The sequence below is a fragment of the Schistocerca piceifrons genome, chromosome 3 (genome assembly GCF_021461385.2).
Source record: "Schistocerca piceifrons isolate TAMUIC-IGC-003096 chromosome 3, iqSchPice1.1, whole genome shotgun sequence".
Lineage (NCBI taxonomy): Eukaryota > Metazoa > Arthropoda > Insecta > Orthoptera > Acrididae > Schistocerca > Schistocerca piceifrons.
In genome coordinates, this window is record NC_060140.1 from 588,177,154 (window position 1) to 588,199,973 (window position 22,820).

General features: G+C 45.3%; 1 protein-coding gene across 1 annotated transcript in view; it reads right to left on the reverse strand.

Moving 5' to 3' along the window:
- LOC124788862 (diuretic hormone receptor-like) overlaps positions 1-22,820 on the reverse strand; it is a 317,583-nt gene that overhangs the window by 196,605 nt on the left and 98,158 nt on the right. Inside the window, exon 2 of the mRNA XM_047256145.1 lies at positions 11,238-11,424. Within this exon, the coding sequence (XP_047112101.1) occupies positions 11,238-11,424 (187 nt within the window). The remainder of the gene's footprint in view (positions 1-11,237; positions 11,425-22,820) is intronic.

A 22,820-nucleotide genomic window follows, 5' to 3' on the forward strand; every position in this document is an offset into this window, starting at 1 on the left:
TCATGCTTCATTTTCTCTGAAATCCGTAGTACATCTGATTTAAAATCATATCGTGTAGTTCAGAACTCATTATTTTATTCAGGCGTCGTTCAAAGTCAAATCCCGCGCAGAAAGCTTTTCTTTCAGAATCTCCAAAGTATCCCTGAAGTTCATTTCCATGACCCAAAATGTGTGACGGTATCACATGGTTACAGTTTCTTGGTATCGTTAATATAATAACAGAAACAGATAACAATAATTTTTCCCAAATAGTCTGTGGGATATCTGTTCTGTACCGTCCGCTACTTTCTGTTTGGGGAAATGCTAGAATCCCACTTCTCTCGGCATCGTGCCCCCATGGCTGTAGTTTTTATGCAATCGATTTACTCGGTTTAATGTTTCTCACACGTCTGTTACTTTTTCCGTCGGCACTGTCACTTCTTTCATTTTTGATCGTCAAAGAATTTAATTACCTTCACAGCAATCCGTCGTGGAAAAACGTCAGAGAATTTCCGGCGATCAATTTCCGTGCATGGACTGCTAAGTAACAGCGTGCACTTCTCTGAATATGAGTGTGGATGTACCTAGTCACGTTAGCAGATTATTTTCAGCTGCGGCAGGTTGGTTGGTTTGTTTGAGGGATAAAGAGACCAAACTACAGAGCCATCAGACCTCACTGGCTTTAATGGATTGTTTGTCTAGTTGTATGACGTTCTCACCACTATTCAACGGCAGTGGGCGCCGATCGCAGAGTAAACACAAACGGCCGTAGAACATACACTACTGGCCATTAAAATTGCTACACCATGATGATGACATGCTACAGACGCGAAATTTAACCGACAGGAAGAAGACGCTGTGATATGCAAATGATTAGCTTTTCAAGAGCATTCACACCAAGGTTGGCGCCGGTGGCGAAACCTACAACGTGCTGACATGAGGAAAGTATCCAACCGATAACTCATACACAAACAGCAGATGACCGGCGTTGCCTAGAGAAACGTTGTTGTGATGCCTCGCGTAAGGAGAAGAAACGCGTACCATCACGTTTCCGACTTTGATCAAGTTCGGATTGTATCCTATCGCGATTGCGGTTTATCGTATCGCGACATTGCTGCTCGCGTTGGTCGAGATCCAATCACTGTTAGCACACTATGGAATCGGTGGGTTCAGGACGGTAATACGGAACGCAGTGCTGGATCCCTACGCCTCGTATCACTAGCAGTCGAGATGACAGGCATCTTATCCGCATGGCTGTAACGGATCGTGCAGTCACAACTCGATCTCTGAGTCAACAGATGGGGACGTTTGCAAGACAACAACCATCTGCACGAACAGTTCGACGACATTTGAAGCAGCATGGACTATCAGCTCGGAGGCAATGGCTGCGGTTACCCTTGACGCTGCATCACAGACAGAAGCGTCTGCGGTGGTGTACTCAACGACGAACCTGGGTGCATGAATGGCAAAACGTAATTTTTGCGGATGAATGCAGGTTCTGTTTACAGCATCACGATGGTCGCATCCGTGTTTGGCGACATCGCGGTGAACGCACAATGGAAGCGTGTACTTGTCATCGCCATACTGGCGTATCACCCGGCGTGATGATATGGGGTGCCATTGGTTTACACGTCTCGGTCACCTCTTGTTCGCATTGACGGCACTCTGAACAGTGGACGTTACATTTCAGATGTGTTACGACCCGGTCTCTACTCTTCATTCGATCCCTACGAAACCCTACATTTCAGCAGGATAATGCACGACCGCATGTTGCAGGTCCTGTACGGGCCTTTCTGGATACAGAAAATGTTCGACTGCTGCCCTGGCCAGCACATTCTCCAGATCTCTCACCAACTGAAAACGTCTTGTCAGTAGTGACCGAGCAACTGGCTCGTCACAACACGCCAGTCACTACTCTTGATGAACTGTGGTATCCTGTTGAAGCTGTATGGGCAGCTGTACCTGTACACGCCATCCTAGCTCTGTTTGACTCAATGCCCAGGCGTATGAAGGCCGTTATTACGGCCAGAGGTAGTTGTTCTGGGTACTGATTTCTCAGGATCTATGCACCCAAATTGCGTGAAAATGTAATCATATGTCAGTTCCAGTATAATATATTTGTCCAATGAATACGCGTTTATCACCTGCATTTCTTCTTGGTGTAGAAATTTTAATGGCCAGTAGTGTATGGTGGTTCGCTGACCATCGAAGATAGGGAGAAAAACTATAGGGAAACACATAACAGTAGGCGCGTTGTGTGGCGGAGCGTGTTCTGCAAATGAACGCCACACAGCCACAACAACACGTAATGGCAGCGAAAACTCCGCCTATGTTTTGAGTAATCGGAAAAAACTGCATTGCCACGCGATCACAGGCAAAGAAGTAAGCCTATTTACGTCGCCAACAACACAGGAAAACGTACCACAACTTCAAAACTGTAAGTTACAGAAAGATAAATTGATACAGTCTTATTTCCGTTCGTAAATGCGTAACAAACAGAAAATAAATTACGTTTAGCTGTTTGCATATGACAAGTTATACATTGTGTAGCAGAACAGCTATCAAAACAAGTGGACAGTAACATCATGTAAGGTATGTTACTTATGATTACACCCACTTTTCGCCAATTAAGTTATAAATGCAACTTTTTCATAATGTTGTAAACGACGCAAATGTTAATATGTTAACAACAAATTTACAATTAAAAATAAAAATAGAACCAACCTACTGACGATAGCACAAATGTGCTGAAACATTTATGGGTGAAACAAAAGAAAAAAGGTGTCTTGCATAAGGCGGAACTTCTCATCACATTCTGGCGAAGTGTCGAGATTCACGGAGAGCGGGCTATTTATTTGCGCCGTCACCCCCCTCCTCTAGACCTCGGGCGGCTGCGGTGGACCAGCGGCGTGCGCGCGGTGGTGGGAATGGCGGGCGCCCCCAGCTGCCGCGTTCGGTTCTCGGTGTAAGCCTTCTGTCTGCGTCCGCGGCGGAGGACGTTGACGGGCGCGCTCCCGACGGATTGCCGCTATCGAAGGGTTCCATGCTGCGCTGAGTTGGTATCCCTCGTCTCTGTCGACCAGATTGTCGTGAATCCTTATTTCTATGGATTCTTTTATAACACTTTCCCAGAAGCCAGATGCTCGGCACAGTACCTTCGTGTTTTCGAAGTGGAAGGTGTGTTCTTCATTTATGCTGTGTTCTGCTATGGCTGATTTTTCTGTGTAATCTAGTCGCACACATCTGTTATGTTCTTCGCAGCGTTTAGATATGCAGCGCTGTGTTTGCCCAATGTATTGTTTTTCACATTCGCATGGTATGCTGTATACTCCTCGTGTGTTAAGGTTCAGCGCATCTTTGGCAGAACCTAGGAGCTCCCTCGTCGTCAGTGGTGGTCGGAGAGTGGTTTTGATATTGTGTTTGCCCAGAAGTCGTGCGATTTTGGCCGAGGGCGGACCCACGTACGGAAGAAACGCGAGTCGTTTGTCTTCTTCTTCTTCATCATCTTCTTCTGGGATTCTCACAGGAAGAAGTAGCACTTCCACTCTAGGTCCTCAATTATTTTTGGGATGTTTCTAATCTGTGTCTTCCTCTACATTTTCCTCCATCTCCAGATCCCTCTAGTACCGTGGAAGTTATCCCCTGATGTCTTAACACATGTCCTATCTTCTTGTTCCTTCTTCCTGTCAGTGTTTTCCAAATATTCCTTTCTTCACTGATTCTGCAGAGAACCTCCTCATACTTCACCTTATCATTGTTTCTAATTTTCAATGCTCTCCTGCAACACTTCTTGTCCTTTCTGGTTTTCTCACATACCATGATTCACTACTATGCAGTGAGGTACCCCGAACACACATTCTCAGAAATTTCTTCCTCAAATTAAGGCAGATGTTTGATAGTGGTCAGGAATTCTCTCTCTGCGTCTTCTACTCTGCTTTTTATGTCCTCTTTGCTTCATTTATCATAGCTTACTTTGCTTCCAATATAGCAGAACTCTTTAACTTTGCCTAGTTTCTGATAACCCATTTTCATGTAAGTGTAAATACAAAATCGCTATTCTCATTTCTGTTACTTCATATTGTATTCGTCATTCTGTTTACCCTTAGTCCACATTATGTACCCATGAAACTTTAAAATCCATTAAACACATCCTGTAACTCTTATTCACCTTGGGACAGGGGCTAGAAATATCACAGCGAATCATATTGGTAATCTTACACCCTGAATTTAAATCACACTCTCCAACCTTTCTTTTATTTCCGTCATTGCTACATCATGTACTGTATACATAGAACACTAGAGAGGAATGACTGCAGCCCTGTCTTACACCTTTTTTAATCCGAACACTTCGTCTTTCATTCTTATTTTCCCCTACTGGTCATGGTACATTTCGACATCCTACTAACATTGTCGAACGCTTTTTCAGATCGACAAATCCAATGATCTTGTCTTCATTTTTCTTCTGTCCTGCTTCAGATATCAAGGAAAATGTCAGGAATGCGTAAATAGCGGTTCTACCTTTCCCAGAGCCAAATGACCACCCAACTTATCGTCAATTTGTCTTCGATTCTTCGATACATTGTTCGTGTCAGCAACTTGCATATACAAGCTATTAAGCTAACTGTACGAAGTTCTCGCACTTACTTGCTCGAGCCAGCTTCTGAATTGTGTGTTTGATATCATTCGAAAGTTCGATGATACGTCGCCAGTCTCATAGAATCTACACATCATCTTGAACTGTTGAACTGTTGCTTGATTGCCATCCCCAGATCTTTTAGAAGTACCGATAGAATGTTATCTTTTCCTTCTGCCTTAATTTATCTCAAGCCTTGTGAAGCTCTTTCAAATTCTGACTAGTATGGGACACCCTATGTCTTCCTTTCGACTCTAATTACTTCTTCTACCGCATCATCAGACAATCCCTTTCCCTCACAAGTGCCTTCAACGTACTCTTCCAACCTATCCGCTCTATCCTCTAAATTTAAAACCTAACTAACCTAAGGACATCACAAACATCCATTCCCGAGGCAGGATTCGAACCTGCGACCGTAGCGGTCCTGCGGTTCCAGACAGCAGCGCCTTTAACCGCACGGCCACTTCGGCCGGCTCCTGGAACAGAAACAGATATTTAAAAAAAAACGACTTTCACTAGTGCGAATCTGAGACACGGAATCGTGAAAATAAATATTATGAGGCATTCTAAGACATGAGCAAACATTAGCTTCAACACGAGCTTACGTCTTTGTTTTTTTTTTTTTTTTTTTTTTTTTTTTTTTTTTTTTTTTTTTTTTACTGGGCATGCCGTATTATTTCTTACGCAGTCAATAACATGAAAAATGACAAAAAGAATGGCAGTTGTTGCATCGCAATAAGTCAGCGCACAATACGTCAGTTACATCGCAAGAAATTGCAAAGCGAAGTCTGCACTTGAAATAAACGCGGCGCTATTGCACTTACCGAGACGCAAGCATGATCTTCACATTTCAGTGTTTGTGGCAGTAAACCATACTGTTACTTTCGGCTCTCCTGACAGCAGTGAAAGTGAGATTACGTACGTCAACTTCATCGTGATCATGACCAACATGGGGTTAGCGTTTGCATTTGAGGTGTTCAGTAGCGGCGCGTGTCATCTAATTCAAGCGTCAACATCTCCTTACAATTTCTCTGGGTGTAATTGACGTATTGCGATGCAAATACCGCCATTCTTTTTGTGATTTTTCATGTAACTGATTGCGTAAGAAACAATACGTGCTGCCCATACATACACTGTGATTTTTTCCATCTTGTAAAAACTCTAGGGATTGATCGATGAGAGGATACGGAACAAGAAAGGACTAATGAACTTACGTCCGAAAATATATGGTTTCCAGTCTAGAGACCATTTATTCAGTCATACATTTCACAGAGAGTGTGGTCTGTTACGCGCTCTACCATGCAGTCACAGTTACAGTATGTGTTCAAAATGGTTTCCATGTGCCTCAACACATGCGTGCACGCTCCGTAGCATGTTCTATCTTACACATTCACATCGGCCAGGCTGCATTAAAAAAGTTTCAAACCCTCGGGCATGGGTGTGCGTGTTGTTCTTATCATAAGTTACTTTAAGTTAGTTTAAGTAGTGTGTAAGTCTAGGGACCAATGACCTAAGCAATTTGGTCCCTTACAAATTCACACACATTTGAACATTTGAACAGTGTCAAAGGCAATATGAATGCTCTGCTCCAGCGCCTTCACATCTGAAATGGGCTCTGCATGTATGACACTTTTGAGATGGTCTCATTACCAGAAATCACAAGGGTTGAAATCTGGCGAACGAGCAGGCCACGCAACTGCAACTGTACGCACTCTTTTGATCCGTCGAACAGGGAAGACACGATTGAGATGTGTCCGGAAGTTAACGGCAAAGTGGGCTGGAGCACCTTCACGTAGCAGCCACATCATCCTTCAAATGGTCCAGCTGGGGGGCAAAGTTCACCCGCCAGATCGGCGTAGTTCCTGCCTGTTAGGTGACGTGGAAGGTAGACCTGTCCCAAAATACGGTCGCCAGTTAACCCGGCCCACACATTCCGACTGCACCGATGCTATTGATTCGCTGTCACCATACCATGGGGGCTCTGCATACTATACCACAGATGACTGTTATGAAAGTTGAAGATACCGATCTGTGTAAGGGTTGCCACATCTGTGAGTCGGATGGATGACACAAATCCCGAGCCGCGCGGGATTAACCGAGCAGTTTAAGGCGCTGCAGTCATGCACTGTGCGGCTGGTCCCGACGGGGATTGGAGTCCTCCTTCGGGCACGGGTGTGTGTGTTTGCCCTTAGGATGCTTTAGGTTAAGTAGTGTGTAAGCTTAGGGACTGATGACCGTAGCAGTTAAGTCCCATAAGATTTCACACACATTTTTGAACACAAATCCCGGAGTTGTGATTGCCTGGTGAAGAAACCAGTGACAAAACTGCTCCCGATGTGGAAAATCCATCGCTAGTAAGCCCGGCGCAAGCTTTAACTGATAAGGGTAGTACATCTACATGTACATACATACTCCGCAATCCACCATACGGTGTGTGGCGGAGGGTACCTCGTACCACAACTGGCATCTTCTCTCCCTGTTCCACTCCCAAACAGAACGAGGGAAAAATGACTGCCTATATGCCTCTGTACGAGCCCTAATGTCTCTTATCATATCTCTGTGATCTTTCCGCGAAATGTAAGTTGGCGGCAGTAAAATTGTACTGCAGTCAGCCTCAAATGTTGGTTCTCTAAATTTCCTCAATAGCGATTCACGAAAAGAACGCCTCCTTTCCTCTAGATACTCCCACCCGAGTACCTGAAGCATTTCCGTAACACTCGCGTGATGATCAAACCTACCAGTAACAAATCTAGCAGCCCGACTCTGAATTGCTTCTATATCCTCCCTCAATCCGACCTGATAAGGATCCCAAACGCTCGAGTTGTACTCAAGAATAGGTCGTGTTAGTATTTTATAAGCGGTCTCCTTTACAGATGAACCACATCTTCCCAAAATTCTACCAGTGAACCGAAGACGATTATCCGCCTTCCCCACAACTGCCATTGCATGCTTGTCCCACTTCATATCGCTCTGCAACGTTACGTACAAATATTTAATCGACGTGACTGTGTCAAGCGCTACACTACTAATGGAGTATTCAAACATTACGGGATTCTTTTTCTTATTCATCTGCATTAATTTACATTTATCTATATTTATAGTTAGCTGCCATTCCTTACACCAACCACAAATCCTGTCCAAGTCATCTTGTATCCTCCTACAGTCATTCAACGACGACACCTTCCCGTACACCACAGCATCATCAGCAAACAACCGCACATTGCTATCCATCCAATCCAAAAGATCATTTATTTAGATAGAAAACAACAGGGGACCTACCACACTTCCCTGGGGCACTCCAGATGATACCCCCACCTGCGATGAACACTCACCATCAAGGACAACGTACTGGGTTCTATTACTTAAGAAGTCTTCGAGCCACTCACATATTTGGGAACCAATCCCATGTGCTCGTACCTTAGTTAGCAGTCTACAGTGGGGCACCGAATCAAACGCTTTCCGGAAGTCAAAGAATATGAGATCCATCTGACACCCTTAATTCATGGTTCCCAAGATATCATGTTAAAAAAGGGCGAGTTGCGTTTCGCAGGAGCGATGCTTTCTAAAGCCGTGCTGATGCATGGACAGCAACTTCTCTGTCTCAAGGAAATTTATTATATTCGAATAAGAATATGTTCGAGAATCCAGCAGTAAACCGATGTTAAGGATATTGGCCTGTAATTTTGAGGATCCGTCCTTCTACCCTTCTTATATACAGGCGTCAGCTGCGGTTTTTTTCCAGTCGCTCGGGAATTTACGTTGGGCAAGAGGTTCGTGATAAATGCAAGGTAAGTAAGGAGCCAGTGCAGTAGAGTGCTCTCTGTAAATCCGGATTGGAACCCCATCAGGACCTGGCGATTTATTTATTTTCAACCCATTCAGCTGCTTCATAACAGTTGTCTGGAGAATTTCCATACGGTCGTCTGGCTTACCCTCTACTGGCGGGCCAACTGCCTGGTACTAACTCGGCAGTCGCCTTCCACAGTTTTAATCACAATTTACACCATACCTGGTGTCCGATTTTGCAGAAAAATTCGGGCAGTGGACAGTGCGATACCTCACTTACTGGCAATACAAAAATGTTTCTCGCAAAATTTCGTCCTGCTTCTATTTCGGGCACTATATGGACGATAAAGTTTGGCAATATAGAGTGAAAATTTCATTCTAGAAGCATCCCTTAGGCTGTGACTAAGCCACGTCTCCGTAATATTCTTTTTTTCAGAAGTGCTAGTTCTGCAAGGTTCGCAGGAGAGCTTCTGTAAAGTTTGGAAGGTAGGAGGCGAGGTACTGGCAAAAGTAAAGCTGTGAGAGCGGGGCGTGAGTCGTGCTTGGGTAGCTGAGTGTTAGAGAACTTGCCCGCGAAAGGCAAAGGTCCCGAGTTCGAGTCTCGGTCCGGCACACAGTTTTAATCTGGCAGGAAGTTTGGACTCAGATTGTTTACGAGTGTGTAGCTGTACAACATATGGTGGTGTGGATACTTGTGCATTTTTGCACGACATTTCGACTGGTACAGCTCCTACATAACTACAGAGGGCCTGATAATGGCTTGATGGAATACCGAAACCTGTGATCTCTGGAATGAATTAGAGATGAAAATAAAGTCTTAGTTTTCTGTATTGCTGGTTATGCTATACTCGCTAGGTTAAGGTTACAGTGGGTGGGTAAGGGGTACACCGATGACCCATTTGCCAACAGCACTTTCCTCTAATGCGTACATTCAGACTCGGGTCGTGATCTTCAAAACATCTTCCACCTGCCGCTTATGTTTCAGAAGAATTTTACAAATACCCAGTGGGTACACCTTTCCGTACAGGGTGATACGTATCTCTAGGCTTCCAGAAGATCATCGTGCGCCAAAAACAAGACATGCAGAAAATAGAAACATTGTGGTGGGTAGAGTGTCTCTCCAAGTTTTACCTCCATTACAGGCTCTCTGTATGTGCACCGTTACTGATTCGCAAAACTCAGTGTGTGCATGGAAATCACTGGCGCCGTAGGTGCCCACTTTGGAACTCTGTTTGCTGGATGGCTTATGCAGCTTCGTCACGGTGCGTATTACTAATCCGAACCTGGACAGATGCTCCATCCACAACTTTTTGTTTATTTTCTATACGTCGTGTAATTCTCATGTACACTACTGGCCATTAAAATTGCTACACCACGAAGATGACGTGCTACAAACGCGAAATTTAACCGACAGGAAGAAGATACTGTGATATGCAAATTATTAGCGTTTCAGAGCATTCACACCAAGGTTGGCGCCTGTGGTGAGACCTACAACGTGCTGACATGAGGAAAGTATCCAACCGATTTCTCATACACAAACAGCAGTTGACCGGCGTTTCCTGGTGAAACGTTGTTGTGATGTCTCGTGTAAGGTGGAGAAGTGCGTACCATCACGTTTCCGACTTAGATAAAGGTCGGATTGTAGCCTATCGCGATTGCGGTTTATCGTATCACGACATCGCTGCTCGCGTTGGTCGAGAACCAATCACTGTTAGCACAATATGGAATCGGTGGGTTCAGAGGGATAATACGGAACGGCGTTCTGGATCCCTACGCCTCGTATCACTAGCAGTCGAGTTGACAGGCATCTTGTCCGCATGGCTGTAGTGGATCGTGCAGCCACATCTCGATCCCTGAGTCAACAGATGGGGACGTTTGCAAGACAACAACCATCTGCACGAACAGTTTGAGGACGTTTGCAGCAGCATGGACTATCAGCTCGGATACCATGGCTGCAGTTACCCTTCACGCTGCATCACAGAGAGGAGCCCCTGCGATGGTGTACTCAACGACGAACCTGTGTGCACGAATGGCAAAACGTCATTTTTTCGGATGAATCCAGGTTCTGTTTACAGCATCATGATGGTCGCATGCGTGTTTGGGGACATCGCAGTGAACGCACATTGGAAGCGTGTATTCGTCATAGCCATACTGGCGTATCACCCGGCGTGATGGTATGGGGTGCCATTGGTTACACTTCTCGGTCACCTCTTGTTCGCAATGACGGCTCTTTGAACAGTGGACGTTACATTTCAGATGTTTTACGACCCATAGCTCTACCCTTCATTCGATCTCTGCGAAACTCTGAATTTCAGCAGGATAATGCACGACCGCATGTTGAAGGTCCCGTACTGGCCTTTCTCAATACAGAAAACGTTCGACTGCTGCCCTGACCAGCACATTCTCCAGATCTCTCACCAATTGGAAATGTCTGGTCAATGGTGGCCGAGCAACTAGCTCGTCACAATACGCCAGTCACTACTCTTGATGAAGTGTGGTATCGTGTTGAAGCTGCATGGGCAGCTGTACGTGTAGACGCCATCCAAGCTCTGTTTGACTCAATGCCCAGGCGTATGATGGCCGTTATTACGGCCAGAGGTGGTTGTTCTGGGTACTGATTTCTCAGGATCTATGCACTCAAATTGCGTGAAAATGTAATCACATGTCAGTTCTAGTATAATATATTTGTCCAATTAATACCCGTTTATCATCTGCATTTCCTCTTGGTGTAGCAATTTTAATGGCCAGTTGTGCAGCTGCCTTCTGAAATCCGGGGGGTACTAAAGCGTAACCCTGTACGGACTGTTTGTCACTGTGCAGACGGCAGTGAGCGACTTACTTGAAGTAGAGGAAGATGCAGACGGCGACGGAGAGGGCGACGAGCGACAGCGTGTAACCGGCGTAGTAGAGCGCCGTCGCCACCTCGACGCGGTCCGCGGCCGGCAGCTGGCTGAGGTCGCGGCACAGCGAGTAGTTGCTGTAGCCGTCCCACGTGCCGTTCGCGTGGCACCACCGCGACGCGTTCTCTGCAACAGCGGCGGCCACCAGCCGCGCTGTAACACTGACAGCACTGACGACAGCAGCTGTCTCGAAAGTACTCGCAAGACGGTCCATGAAATTCGACCCTATTCATATATACAAAGATCTGCAAAACCTAACCAAGAGACAGATACACAGGGTGAAAAGTATTTAAACCGACAAATTCTGGGAGGTTGTAGGAGACATCAAAACAAATATTTTTACCGAATGTCATTTTTTCCTATGAGGATTATTTAAACCTGTGGTAGCCGTATTACGCTCTTCAGTTGTTAGAGGTGGTATTATGATCTTCAGTTGTTAGAGGGCTACTACGCTCTTCAGTTGTAGGCAACTGCTGTCCACCAGTGTAGTAGTGCATTGTCTCTGTTTGCTAATGGAGCGATACACCTGGAGTGAGTACACTGATATGGATGGTGCGTACTACGTAGCGCACCACAACGGACGAGCTACACAGCGGGTTTATCAACAACAATATCCTAATCGCCTTATCCCGCATCATATGACCTTTGCTGCTGCGACCATGAGACCGGGTCATTTTGCAGAGTACCGGGACAGGGACGCCGACGCATGGTAAGAACGCTGCAAGTTCAGGAAGCTGTATCGCAGCATGTGGAGCGGGATCCTTCAATCAGTACTCGTGAAATTGCACGTAACATGGGGACGAATCAGACGAATGTAAAAACAGTCCTTCGAGAGCAATTGTTACGTCCATTTCACTTACAGCGTGTCCACAACCTGGAACCAGTTGATTATCCACCCAGAGCACAGTTTTCGCAGTGGTATCTGGAACAGTGTGAAATACGTCCTACATTTCCATCCTCTGTGTTGTTTACCGATGAAGCAACGTTCGGGGGTGATGGAGTGTTCAACATGTACAATTCGCATGTTTGGAGTGAGGGTAATCCACATGCCGGAGTTACTAGCGCTCACCAAGTGCGGTTCTTCGTTAATATGTGGGTCGGTGTTGTTGGGGACTTTTTAATTGGGCCGTATCTGCTACCTACTTGTTGTCTCTTGGTCATAAAAAAATGGAAAAGTGTTTGTTGGTTTAATTAATTTGCCGCACAGAGAAATCTTCCTCTACCGGTTTAAATTCTCCTCATAGGAAAAAATAACTTTAGGGAAAAATATTTGTTTTGATGTCTCCTACAACCTCCCACAGTTTGTCGGTTTAAATACTTTTCACCCTGTGGTAGCCTAACATATTAACTACTCGTTGGAAATGGATGAAAGTGCGGGAAGATGTTGCCAGAGGCAACTCGCGTACACGTGACATGAGCACAGAGTAAATATCCCGCCAAACGGGGTTGGACCCTCAACACGAGGAAGCTGAACGAACGGGGAAAGGACAGGGTGCCAAAACAGTGAGCTGTTGCGGTGCACTGTAGTGGTGTTCTTCGTTACAATATAGCCCGGGGACAACAGGAGGGTGACTTCATACGAGCGAGAGCCGTTGGAAACCTGAGAGGAGGACGAAGTGTAGCAATTGTACAATTGTAGCCCAAGAGTTCGGTATTGTTCACAGCAGTGTTACACATTCATGGGAAGCGTTTCGAACCGCAGGTTCTGCTGCATGAGGGAGGGGAGGCGGTCGATCACGGTCAATTACGCCAGCAGATGACCGCTACGTTGTGCATCTGGCAGGGAGTCCAGAAGGAATCCACGTCAAACAGCAGATGTAATTGCATTAACATTTAACAAGACTATAAGGCACGATATCTCGCGTTCCACAGTGGTGCGGCAACTGCATCGGGGTGGTCTCTTGGCACAACGACCAGTGCGTAGTGTTGCTTTGATACTCACACGAAGGCGGCACCGTCTCCAATGGTGTCAGGGTCGTCAAAACTCGATCAGTGGGGAGGGGGATCGCATGTTGTTTTCCGATGAGAGTACATTCGGTCTGAGTAGTGATTCTGGACGTATCATCATATGCCGCCAAGTGAGAGTACAAACCCAGGATCGCTTTGGCGGTCCAGCTGTCATGATTTGGGGAGGCATAATGTCCGAAAGAGCAGATGCCATCTTAGTATATATATAGTTAAGGCTCACAGGCCACTTGACCATCTTCTTCTTCTGTGAGGATGTACGAACAGTGCCCGAACTATTACGGGAAACGGCAACGCATCGCGAGTAATAGGTATAATGGGCGGGGGCACTACGAATGTAGTATGGGACAATATGTTGAGAATGTGGGGTTTCGCGGGAGGCATGTCAGAGATAAATCCCTGCAGTCGCACTATCCTCTGCGTCCTCGGTGGCTCAGATGGATAGAGCGTCTGCCATGTAAGCAGGAGATCCCTGGTTTAAGTCTCGGTCAGGGCACACATTTTCATCTGTCTCCGTTGACGTATATCAACGCCTGCAAGCAGCTAAGGATTCATTTCATAGTAATTTCACTATACTCCTTCCCCATGAGCGTCTCTGCAGGAGTGCATTCAGCTGTCACTTCATTTTAATGGATGACAGTGTACAACTTCATCGAACAGCGGAGGATATAAGGCGAAAGACTGGACCACCCGTTCCCTCCAACACGTGTGGGATGCGATGGGGAACGTACCGTAGCATATCCACATGCCAACGATCATCCGTCCGGCCCCGGTAGCTGAGTGGCCGCCGGCATGGTAGCTCAGCGTGTTCGTTCAGAGGGTTAGCTACCCTCTGCCGGCCGAAGTGGCCGCGCGGTTCTGGTGCTGCAGTCTGGAACCGCGAGACCGCTACGGTCGCAGGTTCGAATCCTGCCTCGGGCATGGATGTGTGTGATGTCCTTAGGTTAGTTAGGTTTAACTAGTTCTAAGTTCTAGGGGACTAATGACCTCAGCAGTTGAGTCCCATAGTGCTCAGAGCCATTTGTTAGCTACCCTCTGTAATAAAAAACTGAGTTAATCGATCAACGACGAACTTAAAACGGGTGTCTTACGACGTCCGCCCCGAGCAGAGGCAACGAACGAAAACGAAAAAAAAAAAAAAAAGAAAAGTGGTCAGCGTGACAAAATGTCAATCATAAGGGCCTGGGTTCGATTCCCGGCAGGGTCAGAGAATTTCTTCGCTCAGGGACTGGGTGTTGTGTTGTCCTACTCATCATCATTTCATCCCCATCGACCACGCAAGTCGCCGAAGTGGCGTCAAATCGAAAGACTTGCACCCGGCGAATGGTCTACCTGACGGGAGGCCCTAGTCTCACGACATTTACATCTAACGATCATCCATCAGATGACAACAGCGCTGGTGGAGGAATGGAACGTCCTATCGCAAGAAGTATTTGCCAAAGTTTTGGCCAGCACGGAAGCACGTTACAGAGCACTGCATTGCCGTCTTTGGTCATCTGTCTGACACACAAACTTTTGAGAAACATGGCCCTCCTTTTATAATGTTCAGGGGGCCATCATAGATCACCGTAACTTGTGTAATTATTATGTTCGAGTAAAAGTATAATTTACTTTAATCTCAGTACGCATTTCTTTCAAATATTCAATTTCTTATAGCAGCTTTGTGGACGGCCCCGTTTTTTCGAGCTATGTTGCTTGGTAGTGAAACATAATGTGAAAGCCACATCCACGCTTCAGTTTTGCACGCAATTGTATACAGTGCTTGCTGCCAACCTCACCTGTCATTATTGCATGCGATGAGTATCTTCGTTGAGTATATCGATACTTTTAAACCAATAAAAAGTGATTCTTAGCGCAGTGTTTTAGAAGTGCCTTTCTTCACATTTAGGAAATACCTGTCAAGTTCACAGACAGGGTGAGATTACTAGTCACTCGAAGTCCATCCAACGAAGCAACATCCTCACACGGATGCTACTTACGCTTCACAAGGTGAAACCGTTACTGCCAGGTCAGTGTGTGCAGGGTATAAGCAGATAATAGTGTTTCTTGCCTGATATGTTATAATTTTCAATACATTCAACGTGCAATATTTTGTAACAACTAATAAACCTTATTGTTATTGTTTGCCGCACGTGACTATCTCAGATAATGTGCATTCCACAGTCACTAATTACTCAGGACTGATTTTTGTTAAGCCTACTCCAAAACTCAAACACTTTTAACATAACCAACTGGGGAATTGGTATGAGCGAAGTTGACAACCTCGTCGTCTTTCGAGAATAGATATTTTTCGTAACAGCTATAATCCCTAAGAGAGGTAATAGGTTCAAACAATTTGAGATTGAACCTTAAGATCCCCTTGTGCTTAACTTGCATGATTTTTGCTGCAGTGTTGCGATGAAAGCCGAAGATCTTGTTCTTACCGAAACTGGCCATACACCTGTCATGGCTATAGCACTTAAAGTTTATCCCTGAAAATTCATCTGTTAATGTGCAACGAGTTGAGTATAGTTAAAACACAGGGCGTTCAAAAATTAATGCTTCTATTAAGCGAAAATAGTGCTGAATTTTTTCGACTTCAAGCAAATGCTAAAGGCAGACTACGTCTGAAAAAAAAACAACCAACATGCAAAGACAAAGTGTTTTAATAGGATCACATGTAATGACGATGTTCAGTGGTAAGAAAGAACACATAACTGAGTAAGAACATTTAAAATAAGAAACTTGTGTGCAGTGTCCAGTATCTGATGACGCCTAAGATAATCTTCCACCAGAAGACTGGATAAGGTGTTGCAAATGTGACAAACGGTGGTAATTTCATTGCTCAGTCTCTAAAGGAGGAAATTTTGTCTGACTTTTGTCAATGAAAATCATTGATCCAGAATTTCATAATTTGCAATACAGTAATCATTGCCTTAAATATTGTTCAGTAAGTAATATCTAGCACTGTTCAGTTAATTAATGTACTGTATCATACTTTATGTGGATAAAAATGAATTCAACTTTCATCAGTACTTGGACCCAGTACTTGGGAAAGATGCCACTTTTGTATTAGCTCTAAAATTGGTAAAACAATTGTGATCATATTAAGATAAAAAATTTAGTCAAATAAGTACAATACATTACAAGCAAATTGAAGGTGGAAATGGCAATAAGGAAAGGAAAAGGAATATTGATGTCAGCTACATCAGGACTTAATACTCAATCAGCGGCATCGTGTGAAAGTGTGAGCCTGACCGGGACTAGAGCTCGGAATTTCCTGCTTGTAGGAAGTTGAGTTAACCTCGGTGCCATCCACACACAGTGTTTATCGCAACTGCGCGGACTGTCTCAGCACGCCTCTTGGCCGACCCACCCTCACACCTGGCACCACCTGTCTGCAGACCCTGTCAATGGCCTCCATGCTCGCTACGTAAAGATTCCCATAAGGTCAGACACAATTGTGCATTCGCACTGAAGAAGGTTGGTTCGTCGCCCATCGAGGCGGATAAATTATATGAATGCGTAGTGTCTTTTCTTTCGGATGTTTCAGAAGGAACAGACACCACGCATTCATATAACGTACAATGCTATAACAGATAGTGCTGTTAATACATGCAAAGAGAGAACGACCACGAAAATTTAATTTACTAAACATAGTTGACCACTTTCATCCTCAGCTTTCCCTGCTAACCCGTACGTAGACACATAGTACACTGTGTGTCGTCCGCTAGCTAAGGCTGACTACATTGAATGCACCGAGAAACCAGTCGGTACCTGCAGCTGCTTTAGACTTCAATAAATACGTCTGTAACCGGCCCGAGAGTCTTATTGGAGGAAGCATTTAGTCATGATCGTGTGCAATAGGGCCGCTGACGACCCAGAAAAGTACACTCATGTAAAACGGAGCAATGGGAGGTTAGGTGCCCTTCTCCCTTTCTCACCAGCGCAGACAAAATAGTAATCACTATCGCAAACCGAACCCGCACACTGCACAGATGCGCGGACAGACGTGTCAGTTCAGTATCAGTTCCAAGGAAGCCACACCATGAGATGGGTACTGCCTAGTACCAAGTCCGTCCAGAGACATTTGTCGTGAAATCTTGAAATTGCTGGGTGCTTCAAAAAGTTTCATCCAATTTCAGATAACTTTATCTATCGTATGAATGGAAACAGAATGAGGTAGGTGTTAATTTATTCAATGAACTGCTAAAATATAATTTTTTTTTAAGGATGAGGTCCTTAGACGTAGACATTCACTGACGACCCCCGATTCCTACGCCTTTAAAAGAGTATCTAGTACCGTGAGTTCAGCCGCCTTAGAGATCCGTGGCGCACTGCGAGAAGATACGTAGGCTTCTTACACGTAAGGAGAACCTGTGCCGCACTTTCGACGAAGACGACGTGGCGCAGTTGTCACTCTGTTGTACCTGTTGCAACAGCAACGGTTAAACACCTTTTGTTGCTGTGTTACAATTACACAAAGCGGCCAGTTACGAATGTAAACAGAGAGTTTTATGGTTCAAATGGCTCTGAGCACTATGGGACTTAACACCTGAGGTCATCAGTCCCCTAGAACTTAGAACTACTTAAACCTAATAACCTAAGGACATCACACACATCCATGCCCGAGGCAGGATTCGAAGCTGCAACCGTTGCAGCAGCGCGGTTCCGGACTGAGCGCCTAGAACCGCTCGGCCACAGCGGCCGGCAGAGAGTTTTATAAGAAAGCTGAAGTTCATCACAAATATCTATCTTCACTGACGTAGAAGATATTTATGGGATGGACAATGATATGGAAACAAAAGCGCAGCAAATTACCATACCTAATACAGTGAAGAAAAAGTGTTTTCATTGAAGACGTCTTCCAGTCGTTCAAATGGTTCTGAGCACTATGGGACTTAACTGCTGTGGTCATCAGTCAAATGGTTCAAATGGCTCTGAGCACTATGGGACTTAACATCAGAAGGTCATCAGTCCCCTAGAACTTAGAACTACTAAAACCTAACTAACCTAAGGACATCACAAACACCCATGCCCGAGGCAGGATTCGAACCTGCGACCGCAGCGGTCGCGCGGTTCCAGACTGTAGTTCCTAGAACCGCTCGGCCACGCCGGCCGGCTTTCCAGTCGTCTCGGAAAGGATGAATACAGGTCTCGTAACGTTCTCAAGGGAATCATACCGTTTTTCTCGCACGTTAGGATAATGACGATGGAGGTGGATAGTGATCAGACTCCCTTCTCTCCAAAGTACGCCATATCGGCTTAATAATATTGGGGTCTTCTGACTGTATTGGCGTGAGGAGATACGACAACGCATCTTGCTCACAAATCTAATGCTGTACGGTGCAGACTGTGTGAACTGGGGCCGTGTCCTCTTGGAACACAGCATCACTATTGGGGACCAAACATTTTACCATTGGTAGAATCCGATCAGCCATAAGGGTCACACAATCCACGGCAGTAGTGCCATCTTACAGACTAACCATGGGGCCCATGGAGCCCCACAATAAGGCTGCAGAAATTATCACCGAACCCCATCACGTTTCACTGCTGGAACGTAAACTTAACCTGAAGTTGGGAACACAGTAAAACAAGCCTCATTCTATCAAGTGACATTCTTCCATTGCCCCATAGTCAAGGTATCACGGCTTTGGCACCACGTGTTCCTGTTATGGGTATTTTCATCACTGATGAGCTGGCCGAGTGGTTCTTGGCGCTATAGTCTGGAACCGCGCGACCGCTACGGTCGCAGGTTCAAATCCTGCCTCGAGCATGGATGTGTGTGATGTCCTTAGGTTAGTTAGGTTTAGGTAGTTCTAAGTTCTAGGGGACTGATGACCACAGCAGTTAAGTCCCATAGTGCTCAGAGTCATTTGTACCATTTTTGAACTGATGAGCTGATTCGGAATTCCAGATCCTTGTTTACGGAGCTTCTTTCGTGTTGTTTTAGTGCTGACAGTCACGCGAATGTGACATTCAGTTCTGTAGTGACTTTTGTAGATGTCACCCACTTCTTTTTCGTCACCATTCGTCCTACGGCATCACTCAACACAGACCTTTCTTCCGCGGTTTGACTTCGCGGAATATGTTTTCCCGCTTTCGCTGTGTGCGGTATAAATCTTCGATATGGTGTCTCTTGAAACACCAAACACTGCTTCTTGGTTGCAGAGGCAACTGTCATATGGGCACCGACACAATATCCACGTTCAAATTTAGTTCAGAGATAAAGCACTCACAACTACACAGAACACTGTTCTCACCGCGGATGGCATCTGCAACGTAATGAGGACACTGAATAAGCGATTATAGTCGTCAAATGAAACAGTGCAACCTGCAGGCTTCGCTAACATCATCATACATGTTCAAGCATACTTTTTAAGTAATGTTTTCATATTTTTGTTCAACCTTTGCAGAAGACTGATGAATTTTAAATACCAAATATTTTGCCGTGCGCCACTATTCTCCTTGCAAGTGAAAATATCGGTCTGAATGTCGTAACATTCCATCTTCTTAGTTTAGTGATCAGAGTGTCTCACTGCTATGCGCGGGACTCGAATTTAATTCCTTGTACTCCCAGGGACTTTTCCTTGAGTGCTCTAAGTGTCGTGATGCCAGTTCAGGAGCTACTTGAACGAGACGTAGCGCGTCCAAGATCAAGAAAGCCAGAAACTCCCGGGTGTGCATTGTTCTGACCACACGAGTCTTCATACCGCATCCAATGACGCCTTTGGCTGGAGATAACACGGTTGTCGGTGGTGCCGTCTTCCCCATCATGGACAGAACGCAGAGCCTTAACTCGTGATGATTTTCCTGTGGATATTCTAGAAACGTGAGTACAGGAAGTAATCGCTTATCTGCGGCGCTAGCTGCCTGACAGTATAATAATATTTACAGATTTCAAGTAAACTACACTCTGTAAGTTACATACAGGGCAAAGAAAAATTCGTACACTGGGACTTCGCAGCGCGATTCCTCGCATACTGATGATACAAAAATGTCTTTCACAAGACTTTGTCCTTCGCATATTTCCGGCAGTAGATGGACGTGCCAGATTGGCATTCTGGCAACACTTTAATAGCATTTCGGGTTAAAACGCAGGAGGTCGAGGGTTCAGTTCAGGATCGAGACGCAATTGTTTCTATTTGCCAGTTCAATTCAGCCATATAATACTGTGCTATTTGTTGTTTCTTAAGCCATGTACATAGTACAGTGTATTTTTACGGTTAATTTGACAAAAAGGAGGTTAGACAAGTCAGAGACAGAAAGCTGAAACAAATGAGTTGTCAAAAGACAGAATAGCTGCAGGAATAATATCAGTTTCGAGGTGTTAAAGATGACTGCACAGTTAAATAACTCATGCACTACGTCCGGTCAGATGTAACACATTAGCAAGCAGTGACAATAATAATTTACAGTTAATGACCACATGACGTTTATAAAATAATAAGTTGCCTCAGAGCAGATACTCAAAACGGCCCTCCTGTCCATCCAAACACTACGCGACACGCAGGATCATAAAGGTCTGGACTCTTTGCAACATAGCTGCATCCGCAGATAGAAGAGCAGTATGAACACGCGCTATAATATCTCCCACATGTATCGGAGTAGTAGAAAACACGCGCTCCGTCAAGTGTCGTCATAGGAATGAATCCAGAGATTTCAAGGCAGGTGAACGCGGAGGCCAAACAAATGGTTGAAATGGTTCTGCGCACTATGGGACTTGACGTCTGAGTTGATCAGTCCCCTAGAACTTAGAACTACTTAGACCTAACTAACCTAAGAACATCACACACATCCATGCCCGAGGCAGAATTCGAACCTGCGGCCGTAGTGGTCACGCGGTTCCAGACTGTAGCGCCTAGAACCGCTCGGCCACCCCGGCCGGCGAGGCGAAATAACTGGACCTCCAGTCCGAGCCATTTCCCTGGAATATTCTGCGTAAACGCCGTCGCACATCAGTTCCGAAGTGTGGAGGTGCACCATCATGTTGGAACCGTAACCTCTGACGAACGTGAAGCGGAACATCTTCCATAGAGTGAGGCAAATAGTTTGAGAGGAATGGATGATACCTTCGTGCTGTCAGCCGGTCAAGCAATAAGTGGGAACCCAAACTCCTTTCTTCCAAATTTCCGTAAGATACGTTGATACCAAAGCAAACTTGATATCCACCGGCGTGCGTGACGTGTGGGTCAACATCAAACCAATGGTGGACATTGCGCATATTGAAGACACCCTCACGAGTGAACACTGCTTCATCCGACCATATTATAGTGTTAATGGAGTCGTTGTTGGAACCATTCAGAGAACTGCATCCATAATCGGCGGTCTGCAGTTCCAGGTATTAGGTAAATGAATAATAATAGGTGTGCATTCACTGCTAGTGCAGCTCATCAGCCGGGCGGAGAGGCCGAGCGGTTCTAGACGCTTCTGTCCGGAGCCACGCGGCTGCTACGGTCGCAGGCTCGAATCCTGCCTCGGACATGGATGTGTGTGATGTCCTTAGGTTAGCTAGATTTAAGTAGTTCTAAGTTCTAGGGCACTGATGACCTCAGCAGTTAAGTCCCATAGTGCTCAGAGCTTCTTCAACCTTTTTTTTTTTTTTTTTTTTTTTTTTTTTTTTTTTTTTTTTTTGCACATCAACGATGGTGCGTAGCGAACACGCAGCTGCCTTGCTATGCTACCTGTGCTGCGCTGGATTCTTGGTGTATGAACTCCAGAACTGCTTCCTCAGTAGCTGGAGTACGGCGAGTCTGTGGACGACGAAATAGATTTTTTTCTCTAGATGACGTCTACCAGGATATCTAGTAGCATGTTCAAGAGTGGCAATAACAGCCCAGATATTACAGTTATTAGATGCACAAAGGACCAGAAGAATATCCACATGTTCATCGTTTGTGGATGCCATACGTGTCATACGCTGTTTTAGAATAGTACATGAAGAAAATACGATACGTTCACAAATGTACGTGGATTATCACGGGTGAGTTAAGCAGCTAATCCCCGTCTGGCAAACTGCGCATACAATTTTTTTTTTGTTTTTTCGTGTGACTAGGGCCTTCCGTCGGGTAGACCGTTCGCCGGGTGCAAGTCTTTCGATTTGACACCACTTCGGCGACTTGTGCGTCGATGGGCATGAAATGATGATGATTAGAACAACACGACACCCAGTCCTTGAGCGGAGAAAATCTCCGACCCAGCCGGGAATCGAACCTGATGCTTAGGATTGACATTCTGACGCACTGACCACTCAGCTACCGGGGCCGGACTGCGCATACAATATAGACATGTCACTAGTAGCAGGGTGCTGTTCCAGCTAATGCGCATCACCTCTCTGACAGCTTTTGTTCTCTTATATTCATCCCGATACTGCTAACTGTGAAATGTTCGTTTTCGAATTACGCTGTTTCCCTAACATTAATGGACGTGATGTTTCCACATTTCCATCGACGATAATGCTAGTAATAATAATAATAATAATAATAGTAACACATGGCGATAAAAAACAGCATGCGCTTATGAGACCCAATGCTGAAAGGCATAATTAGTGGTTCCATGGTAGTAATATATACAAAAGT